The following is an 11,214-nucleotide window of genomic DNA, read 5'->3' on the forward strand; positions in this document are numbered from 1 at the left end:
AATCCATTTTATGTTCTACGCCTGCCCAGCCAAGTACAGTAGCCGCTAGCCACATGTGGCAATTAAAATAAAAATAAATTAAAATGAAAAGAAATGAAAAATTCAGTTCCTCAGTTTCGTTTACCCACATTTCATGTGCTTGTTATTCACACGTGGCTAGTGGCTGCCATATTGAATAGCACAGATATAGGACATTTTCGTCTTCACAGAAAGGTCTATTGGGCAGTGCTGACCGAGACGTTAATGCTTGTCTTCTTTTAACTATATTTCACATGTCCTTTGTTGAACAGTTTTGCTGTAATCAAATCTACCAATTTCTCTTGTGTGTTTTGGGTTTTGTTAAAGGCCTTCTTTACCTGAAGGTCACAAGATATTCACATATATTTTCCTCTAATAGCTTCTACATTTAGATCTCTAACCCATCTGGAACTTAAATTTGTGTATGGTGTATGATGTGATGTTGGAATTTAACTTTATTTTTTTCCCTATAAAGTTTTAGTTTTCCTAATATTACCTATGTTTTAGTGTTTTTCACTGGATTCTAACAAATAACAAGACATTTGACTATGTCCTTTATTATTTAAGGTGTTGGTTAATTTTTAAGATAGAAATTTATGTTTGAATACTCTATGAGGGAAATTTTACTCTGTCCTAGATAAAAGATGCCGCCTATTTCTATAAGCGAAGCCAGTGCTACCAAGATGCTTTCAGATGCTTTGAGCAGATTCAAGAATTTGATCTAGCACTCAAAATGTACTGTCAAGAGGAGCTTTATGAAGAAGCGGCTGTCGCGGCAAAAAAGTAGGTGGTTTATTCTCTCCCTCCCCCTTCCCTCTGCTCTCTGGGTGCAGCCTGCGCTGGGCGATGGTGTCCACTTTGCTGCAGTGGCTTGACCCTGACCCCACTTCTGCTGAGCAGTGTTCTCAGTGCTGGGTCAAAATCTACTTGAGAGCGGGACTCGGTGTTCTCCACTCTCTTTATAAGCTTTGACACAGAGTCACGAGGAGAAGGGGCTAAAGAAGATGAAGAGTGTGTCATGAGTGTGTGTATAACTTGCACAGCAATGTTGTGCTTCATGATGGTTCTGTCCTCTCACCTTTGCTTGCTGAGTTGGTAGTTTCATTGATGCGTGTTATGGATGGATAAAGGCAAGAGCACTAGTGGGCAGTCAGGATTTTGCTTCATTGCGATCTACTGGCAGATGCTTAACCACGCAGTTATACATATATGAATGCTACGAATGTACACATACCTTTAGTTGTAGGACACATATGTTTCATACATGACCCAGTTGCTCCGTCCTGTATTTTGGAAGACATTTTTCTATTGGTTGGATGATAACGAGTTATCATTAGTGTCATCTGTCATTGCAGATATGAAGAAATGCTGAAGGCCAAAACCCTTCCCATATCCAAGCTCTCCTATTCTGCCAGTCAGTTTTACTTGGAAGCTGCAGCAAAGTACCTGAGTGCAAATAAGATCAAGGAGATGATGGCTGTCCTCTCAAAGCTAGACATAGATGACCAGCTGGTGTTCCTGAAGTCTCGGAAACGGCTAGCAGAAGCTGCAGACCTGCTGAACAGGGAAGATCGGAGAGAAGAGGCTGCCTTGCTGATGAAGCAACATGGCCGCCTCTTGGAGGCCGCCAGGCTCACGGCCAACAAGGACTTCCAGGCCTCGTGTCTGCTGGGGGCTGCCCGCCTCAACGTGGCCAGGGATTTGGATGTGGAAGATACCAAAGACATTCTGAGAGAAGCCCTCGATCTCTGCTCTCAAACCAGGCAGCTATCTGGCATCGCCGAGGCCCAGTTCTTGCTGGGGGTAATCCTGAAAGACTTTCGGAAGCTCAGGGATGCCTTCTTCAGGTTTGACAAGCTCAACCACTCGGCCGGAATGGTGGAAGCGCTCTATGAAATCACCAGCCATTGTGAGGCTGATCCTAAGGAGGTTCTGGCTCTGGCTCCAGGGGGCTTGGAAGTCCTCCTCAGTCTGGTCAAGGCCCTCAAAAAAGTGACCAACAACGCTGAGAAGGAAATGGTCAAGTCTTGCTTTGAGTTTTTTGGGATTTCTCAGGTGGATGCCAAGTATTGTCAGATAGCCCAGAACGACCCTGGACCCACAAGAATAATTTTTGACCTGGATTTGAACTTGAGAGAAAAGAAAAAAGACTATTTCTTGATAATGGCTGACCAAGTGAAATTAGCCCTGTACAAACACCTCTTGAGCAGACTGTGTCAGATCACACAGAGCCTGCTTGGGAAGAGCTACCCAAGCATCTGCATGAGGTTCATCATCGGCTTAAAATGTAAGGATGAAAGCTGTAAAGATCTCCACAAGCCTTTGCTGCGCTGCGAGGCCAAGTGTTTGGTTCAGTCAAAAATGCACCTGGTGGCAATCAATGGATTGCTTTTGGAAGCCAAAAAAGTATTCCCTAAAATCTTAGCTGAAGAATTTGAAAGAATTGATCACATTTTGTCTACAGATATGTATCACCATTGCAAAACCTTCCTGAATGTCCTCTTCCCTAAGCATTTTCATCAGCGAGTGTTGTCAGAAAACCCCATGGCATGCAAAGAAATCTTCAAACCAAATTACAAACCCAGATCTTACAGGTTTGCACTGAAAGAGTACATCCATTTTCTGTTTCAAAACGAAGGGGCACGAAGCCGCCGGGAGTCTACGGACCTGTGGCTGAGCGCCATGCAGGCTTTTCTTCTCTCTTCCAACTACCCAGAGGAGTTTGAAAAGCTGCTCCGCCAGGAAGAAGACAACTACCACAGGGAACTCAAAGCTCTAGAGTCTGAGAAAGAGGAAAGAGGTAAGGGGAGAGGCAGCAGGATGAAAGGAATAGAAGGGAAATTCGGCATGCTGGCGCCCAACAAGGGTGACGAGAGTACCGCGAAGACTCACCTGTGCTTCATCCGGCTGCTGGAGAACTGCATCGACCAGCTCTACGTGTACAGGAACCCTGAAAACTGCAAGAAGCTCTTTTTCCGTTTCATGAACGTCCTTGTCAAGAGGTGCACAGAACCGCTCATCCCCAGCATTGGAAACACAGTGGCCCTGTTGGAGTTCCAGTTCATCCACTGTGGGGCGGTCCTGGCCCGCCTCTGGAATAACGCCATCCTGCGCCTCCCCAAGAGCTACATTGCCCTTCTTCACTATTGGGAGTTTCTGTTCAGCAAGAAGGGCAAGGAGCTCGGGAACGTGTTCTCCATCATTCAGGAATACAAACCTAAGGATGTGGCAAGAGCCATTCGGGATTTCCGGTTCCACCTCTCCTACCTTGTCAAGGTGCTATGTGGTTATGAGAATGTGAACTTCAATGTCTTGCTCGATGCCTTCGGTGACATAGACTATGTGGTCTCCGGTGAGGCAGAGCGGACCCTGGTGCTGTGCTTGGTGATGCTGGTGAATACCGAGGAGGTTCTGCAGCCATTCTGCAAAACTCTTCTGCGCAGCCACTTCCAGGAGATCGAATCGAGGCTGCAGCTGATGAGCAGGGACCGCCCAGACCAGGTTCCTGAGAGGCTCCAGAAAGTGGTGAAGCGGCTGTTGATGGAGGTCAACGTGAAGTCTGTGGCCGAGGCGCTGCAGGACCTGCTCTTTGAGCGGGATAAAGAGTACCTGATGGACTGCTACTGGCGGTGGGACAGCGTCCACGGCCTCTATCACGAGGAAGTCAGACTGAACCGCCTGCTCTGTGTGGCCCCCGTGGACCACTCTGCTGAACCAGAGTGTGAGTTCGATCAGGACGAGACGGATGAGCTGGCACTAGAAGACCGAGACGCCCTCCTCACCATCCTTTCCGAGAAGCAGCGGAAGGCTTCCATCCGGCAGAAGTTGAGGAGAGTGTGCCTGGTGGTGTCCCTGTGCGTCAGCTGGAAGAGAAGGGTGAGTGCCCAGATGGAGCACATCAGGGAGGAGACCAGGGAGCCTGGGACTGGGAACTTCAAAAAGGCCGACATTGACAGGACCCAGTGCGACCTGTGTGGGGTGAAATTCACCCGAGGTCCCGAGAACTATTTCAACCCCAGCAAAGACTTTGAGGGAGAGACTTCAGAGGCGGTGGCCTTTCCTGGGGCTGAGCTGGATGACAAGGAAGATCGGGAGAGGAATAGCGAGTCTTACGAGCAGCACATCCACCTAGAAGGCCACCAGAGGCAGAAAATGGCCTACCAGATATACTCCAAATTTTTTCATGAGAAGGTAGACCCGGCCATTAACGAAGGCAAGCTGGTGGTGCAGGATATCGAGCAGAGCATGTGGATCCACAATCACCCGGGCTCCATATGGCAGAGCCACATCCATCAGAGGAAGGTCCAGGAAAACATCAAGAAGGTTTCAGATATGGTGGAGGACCTCTACAGGCGGAAGGCCTGGGCTGGAGGTAAGGGGCCCTTGGGAGTGGGGGCCCAGATGGTGTTGGACCCGGGCTTTGAGAACACACCTCAGAGTCAAGCCCTTTGTGGTGATGTCTGACCGGGGGAAGATGGAACATGGCATTTGCAGAAATACAAGTGAGGACTGTGTTCTCAAATTAGAGCAAAATCCCATGGTTTCGACCACCCTTTCTGCAGGGAAAACTTCCTGATTATCTTGGGCCAGGATGGTTTCCCCTGGCACTACAGATAAGACAAGGGCTTGCTAGCTAATTCTATGGAGAAGATTTAGGGAGGATGTTTAGTCTTGAGGACTCTGCTTCTGGTGGCAGAAGATGGCTGTGAGTTCTTAGGCTTTTGCTTTCCATGGGGGGAGCACAGACACAAGCTCTTGGAGGGTGGGGGCTTTGGCTCTAGCACTGGGTGTTTGAGTTCCTACAGTGGCTGCTTCATTCAGAGCCCTTGTTCTTTGGTTCCCATAGCGGAAGAGGTGATGACTCGGCTTGTCAACACTCTGACCCCGTCAGTCAAGGATGCGCGGGAGTGGCTGACGAAAACAGAAGTCCGCTTAAAGGAGGAAGGTGAGGAGCCCTCTATCCCGAGCAGTGCTCTGGGTCTGGTGGTTCTTGATCTGCTGACTTCCAGGTCAGTCGCTCTCTGCCTAGAACCATCTTTTTTGCTGAGTCAAATTTTAGCAACATAGCATCTGAGTCACTTTTTCAAAAAAACCTCTTTTGCCATTCAAGCGCTATGATCAATCACTTTCAGTCACTACTCAGGTTTAAAACAGTGACTCCCAAGGATACACAAAGTATTACAAAGCCATCTCTTGATAAATATCTTGCTTGTGCCAACCATTCATGTAAGTATCAGCGCTGTTCTGAGTGTTTTGTATGTATCAGCATACAAAACAAACAAAATCCTTGGGACAACTCACATGCATCTTCCTACAGAGCTTGCGTAGAGTGAGTCAGGTTTCTCTCCTGACGATTATTTTGCCAAGTTTTCTTTGACCTGGAAAGTCTTCTGTCTTGCTCATTCCAACTGCTGCCCCCTCTCGGCCCCACCTCATTTCTTCTCGCTCTGAGTATTTCACCGGCCCCAGAATGCCCTACTGTGAGTCCTTTTAATCCAGATGCTACTGGAAAACCCAGGCCCCAGTGCTGAGGAAAATTTGAGGGGACTCGGCACAAATATCTCTGCCAATAATAATAAAAAAAAGCTTTAGAATATAGTTTGTACTGGATTTGTGATTTTTGTGATTATTTCAAAAGGGAGATAATGTATAGCAACTCAAGTCTGCTGTTGGGTTTAGGTTTTCTTTGATCTGTTTCATTTAAAGGGCCTTTAAAATCAGGCCAGAGGAGCCAACCTGTCAGGGAAGTAATGCTAGAGAAGCATGTTTGCTTGGGCTTTGGCTCGCCCTGGCGAGCAACATCAGTACTCAAAGCAAAATTGTCTCTTGCTGACACCCTAGTGGAAAGCCCCTTTAATTAAAAAAAAAAATTACAGAGACATTAGATTTTACTAGTTGATTATATTTTGCAGTACAGTGAGAAAAATCACCATTCTGCACTTTGTTTCTTTTTTCCTTCTTTTTTTTTTCTTTTTAAATAGACATCGTTCAGGAAGATAATTACGAGAACGAAGCTGAAGACTTTGGTGAGCTCTGTCCTAGAAGGCGCCGGCAGAAATGGCGAAAGCAGAGGAAATACTAAGGTCCACACAGCCACCGCCCAGAACATTCCATCCTGACTTAGAATTCCGCGTGCTGGGGCGGAAGAGGAAAGGACACAAACTAGCTCGAAGAAGTAGGGGAGTCTGACTGCCGCTTTGCTCTTTGTTCCTGTTACTTCTCTGTCGGTGGAGGCGCAGGTTCTGACTGCTCCCGCAGAGCAGGGACCGCTACTGCTTTCCCAGTTAGAGCCTAACAGTGTTCGTTCCTCTAAAACATGTTAGGTGAGAGGAGTCATCATCGAAAGGGGCCTTGGGACCCCTCACCCCAAAGCCCGCACGTCCCCTGGCTCGTCACCATCACGACGTGAGTCAGTAGGAGGGACAACCCTCATCTCAGTTGCCACTGCCCTGGGCCAGGAAATTCCTCCATGGATTCCCCTGTCTCCTTTCACTTGGCTGCAGCATCGAATAGTCCAAGAGCTGCATGTGCCCAGGGTGTGTGTGCACCCCACTTCCGGCCACTCCTGACCCCAAGCCCCACTCTGGTCATCTCTGAGCCTCTTTGTAGCATGGTTCAGTCTGTTGTATATGTCAGCATTTTCTCTCCGTGGCAACTTTCTGCCCTCCTTTTCCCCCTATCCTCAGCCACCTATACGAGTTACGTCAGACTACCTCAGAATGTAGTCAAGAATTCCCCCAGAGTCCTTTGGGACTTCTCCCTATAAGGAAAGGCTTGGCTTGTTGCCAGGGGCTCCCTGGTCTGCTCTCCAAGATGGTTCGAACTCTGCCTTATCTATGGTGCAGAAATTTCAGAAAGTGTTTTGTACGTAGCCTGGTATGTCTAGTTTTCTTGGTTCTCCCTGGCAAGTTTGTCATTCTGAGGAGCTTTCTCTCACCAAGCTCACCACAGTAGGACAGCGACCTGCAGAGATGCAGGGTAGGGCCAATGAGACAGAAGAGGAAGCCAGACTTATGAGTGCCAATCCATAGGGATATGGCTGTGAATCACTGCCCATGGCTGGCAGGGGCGGGGTGTGGGGCTGTTTGCAGGAGGCCATTGCTTCCCACCCCTACCCCCCACCCACCTGGGCCAGCGGCCATCAGCACGGTCCCATTCGGTAGCCTTCATGCCTCGCTCATGATTACTGCCCACCCTTTCCCCAGCCCTTCAGTTCAGCCTGATGGGAAAGGTCGGGTTCACCTCAATCTTTCATTGTTTTATCATCGCAATAGAATCAGCTTTCTCCCCATGTTGCTGCTGCTTTTGCTGCTCGTTGTTTTCTCTTCATTGCCTTTCTAAATGATTCTATTTCCTCGAAATGTTTATGTTTCTGATTTTTATTAGGTATGTTTCTAATTTTTATTCTGGGTATTTTTACAAAGTTCACTTGCCAGGAAAAAAAAGAAAAGGAAAAAAATCGATTAAATCTTGCTGTATTACACATTTTTATAAAGTTAAATAATTTTTCTTACATGCTGTCCATTTGTTTATTTCTATTCTCTACTCAGAGAGGAAAGGGGTAAATCTTGGGACTGGGTCTTTCTGGTCAGCTGGTCGATGCTGACCAGGGCAGAAGCTTGCTGTGCCTTCTGGAACATCCCAGGACAGAGAAATAAAGCGCAGCCCAGGACATGCAGCTGGTTGCCGTGTCTCCTGAGGGCCTGCCTGTGCAAATGCTTTTGCATTTGGATGCTCCTGGGCGTGCAGGGTGCGGACCTTACACAGTTTTGTCAATGCTGTCCGTTGGGGCTGCCCAATAACAAGGACATTGCCCTGGGAGGCAGGCGACCTGGAATCGAATCCTTGTCCTGCCCCTGGTAAGCCGCGTAACCCGGGGTAGGTCAGAGCCATTCGGCGCTCCCAGAGTGCCTAAATATGGCACCGCCCTTAGGCTCTCATGGCCTGGTGCAGGAGAGAGATGGAGACTTGGAAAAATAGCAGTGATAGAAATATGGATGGCATGGGGGTGGTAGCAGCATTTACATAACCCAGCTGGGCCTCAGTTTCCTGTTTTGGGAAACTGAATTGTCTAACATTTCTTCCTGCCCTGATGCACAGTGGTTCCATAGGCTATTGCCATGGGTTTGGAAGGAAGAAAGGACACTGATGTGGGAGATAACAGTATCCCTCAGCTCCGTACCGGTACCTCAATACCTTACCGAATTGCTGGTGGGGAAACTGAGGCGCAGATGCTGTTTCTTACTCTGGGTTGCAGGGCCAGTCTGGGGCAGAGCTGAGACCTGGACCCATCAGGTGTTCTGATGCCAGCCAGCGCTCTTTATACTGAGGACTCACACACCGAAGTCAACCTCAAATGCCAGCGATTCTTTTCGGGACCCTATCACCCCTGGTATCAGTGCATAGGGTGCACTGATCAGCATGGGGCATTGACACAGCTGACCCCCTTCAATTTCTCACCTGCTTTTTGGTACCTATAGGAAAGTGGGGTGCCTGGCAAGGAAACTGACTTGTGTTCTACTGTCACCCACCTGGCGCAGCCTGACCTCTGACCCCCCAAGGACTGGACAGAGCAGCCACTCCTAGTCATTCCCAGTGGGTAGCACAACACAGCACAGCCCCCGAAACCGTCAGCTTTACTTTCTCCTTAGTACTCTTGGCCGTCCCCCTGAATACTGTAGTTCATCCATAGGAATCCCATCCTTGCTCCCCCGCCTCCACACCTAGGGCTGGAGATACTGTGTTCACCTTTTCCTAGCCAGCCTGCCTCAGTTTCCCGGGAGTGGTCCCTTGCAGCTCACGGAGCTCTGTGTAACTTATGGCTTATGCTACACCTGCTCTCAGTGTTAGTGCTCACAGGTGGTAGCTGTCACTCCCGCTGGCCAGTGCATCAGCAGTTAATTTCTCTAGTGCCATGGAGTGGGCTCTTCCAGTGCCTCCCACAGGATTGGTCCAGTACTGCCGGGGGTGGGGTAGGAATTGCAGGAATTACATGGCTCCGGGGGATGAGAGAGGGATGAGGCCAACAGATGGACAAGGCTTATACTCCACCCTCTGGAACTCACAGGAAGGGCTCTCCAGGCCTGGATGGAGGGTTAAACCTGTGGCCCAGGAAGATGACCAAGGCTGTAACTCCCAATGTTAAAATCCCAACAAAGCAACTTCCAGGTTTTACCCAATACACATATGAGGTGTTTCATCCTTCTTACATGTTAATGGCATTGAATATGAGTTTCCTATGTTTCCATCTAATTTTAGTATAGCTTTGATAATCCTGGGATTTAATGGTCTAACGATAGTGTAATATACATGAATCTCAGTTGTACAAGAAAGGTCACATTGTATTCAATTCAAATCCTATTCTGGGCCTGCTGTGGTAGGAAACTCAACCCAAGTCATGATTAGGGGACCCTCTGCTTCACTGGGGTCTCTTAAGCCTTAGGAGGCCAATTTGGTCAGTGAAATAAGGGTTCCCTCTCTCCTGATCATCGTGGCTACCATTGGCACGCTCTGCGTCTGAGGAGCTGAGTGCCTTTCCTCCTTCCCAGCTGAGCCTGGCCAGTCTGGGAGCCCTCGAGCATCTGGTCCAGCCTCTGTAGATGAACTATTGAGCCGTCTTCCCCTTGATGTTTTCCCATCTCCCTGTTGCATTGCCACGAGGGGGAGTGTTGGTCCCTGTTGGTCATGACATCTTCTAACCCCTGTTTCACTTCTGAATGGCGGGAGCTTGAAGTCCCTACATGCGTGTGCCACTCCACCCGTCCATAGGTAGAGTTTGTTTCCCCCTCCCCTTATGATGTGCTTTGGCCAATAGATTGCAGCAGAACTGGCATTGTCTGATTCTGGGTCTGGCCTTTCAGAGGTCTGGCAGCTTCTACTTTTTTTCAGGGTAAACCAGCTGTCCTGTAAGAATTCGACTACCCTGAGGCCACCATGCTGTGAAGTAGCCCTAGCTAGCCAGATGGAGAGGCCATACTCAGAAGCCACGTGGGTGGAGCCTTCTTGGATGTTCAGCCCAAGTGCTCCTCAGTGAGGCCAGGCCAGTGACCCTAGCTGATACCACATGAAGATTCTCCACCGGCTGAGAGCTGGGGAGCCCAAATTTCTGACCCCCAAGAATCACGATAGTGAATAAAGCATTATTGCTTTAAGCTACTAAGTTTCAGGGAGGTTTGTTACACAGCAATAGATAACGGAAACAAGGGCCTACTATGTATGTGTCAGGTACTATTAGGCACGTTGCATCTGTGATCTCTAAATCCTACCACAATTCTCCAAGATATAGAGTGGTAATTGCTAATTTGTATATGTGTGAAGTGAGGGGTTTGCCTGAAGTCAGTGAGCTGAACTCCCTCTGGGAGCCCATGTTGTTACAAAGTCTGCGTTGAAAGGAAAGGGCTTTAGCCACCTGTTTCCCTAGCCTGGTCAGGATTTTAGTGCCCTAATATCTAGTGCCCTAGTATCATGAGGGAGCCTAGAACCCATCCTGGGAATCAAGCATTTGTCATCTTAGCCACCTCCTCTCTGGCCCCTGACATCTACCTGGCCATGCTGGGCTTTGCCAGCAGCCGAGATTTGTTTGCCAGGGAAACCTGCAGGAGTTACTCTGACTAATTTGTAGGGTTCTCTCCACTCAGCTCCTGGGTCCTGGCTTGCATGGGACACTGGCAGCCAGCACTGCCAGCTATAAGGGCAGGTCTGCCTCTAACTTTTGTGGGGTCTGGACTATAAATGCGAGAGACCTCTCCCCTTATCCATTCTCTTCCCATCCTTTGCCTCATCCCACACCAGGAAGAGCCCCTTGCATGTGGGTGGACATTCCAGCCACAAACACAAGCTCATTATATATCTGCACCCCCTAAATAGTCACCCTTGGCCACCCCTTGTCCCAGCAGATCAGCAGGGAAGAGGCTCAGGGTATTTGAGCAGTGGGGCAAGGAGTCTCCTGAGTACTGGAATGTGATCTGGAGGGGGCTGTGGATACTTCTCATGGATTTGGGGCACAGTATTAGCTAACAACACAGCATCGTGCCACTTTTCTTGATCATTTCTCCTCCTGCGTCTATCTCCTTCAGGCTCCTTGAAGGACAGGAACTCAGCATTCATAGATTCTCCAGCCAAAATCACCTTAATCTTCTCAATGCCTATAATCTCTCTGTCTCGGTTTGTCTCTCTATCTGTCTGTCTCTCTCTTTT

At 48.8% G+C, this 11,214-nt stretch overlaps 1 protein-coding gene across 1 annotated transcript; it reads left to right on the forward strand.

Annotated features, from left to right (window-relative positions):
- The first annotated feature begins 602 nt into the window (after window positions 1–602).
- Window positions 603–7,477, forward strand: LOC120586767 (TPR and ankyrin repeat-containing protein 1-like). The gene is made up of 4 exons (XM_039843376.1): window positions 603–801; window positions 1,374–4,390; window positions 4,865–4,963; window positions 6,000–7,477. Exons 1-4 carry the CDS (start codon window positions 752–754, stop codon window positions 6,098–6,100), a joined length of 3,267 nt encoding a protein of 1,088 aa, XP_039699310.1. The 5' UTR covers window positions 603–751; the 3' UTR covers window positions 6,101–7,477.
- The last annotated feature ends 3,737 nt before the right edge of the window (window positions 7,478–11,214 follow it).

Source organism: Pteropus medius, unplaced genomic scaffold (genome assembly GCF_902729225.1).
Source record: "Pteropus medius unplaced genomic scaffold, Ma_sr-lr_union100, whole genome shotgun sequence".
Lineage (NCBI taxonomy): Eukaryota > Metazoa > Chordata > Mammalia > Chiroptera > Pteropodidae > Pteropus > Pteropus medius.

Excerpts from the sequence above, each read along its gene's own strand:
- LOC120586767 (XM_039843376.1), top strand. The coding sequence starts at position 752 with ATGTACTGTCAAGAGGAGCTTTATGAAGAAGCGGCTGTCGCGGCAAAA. Across the intron at positions 802-1,373 it reads GCGGCTGTCGCGGCAAAAAA|ATATGAAGAAATGCTGAAGG; the intron begins GTAGGTGGTTTA and ends CTGTCATTGCAG. Across the intron at positions 4,391-4,864 it reads GCGGAAGGCCTGGGCTGGAG|CGGAAGAGGTGATGACTCGG; the intron begins GTAAGGGGCCCT and ends TGGTTCCCATAG.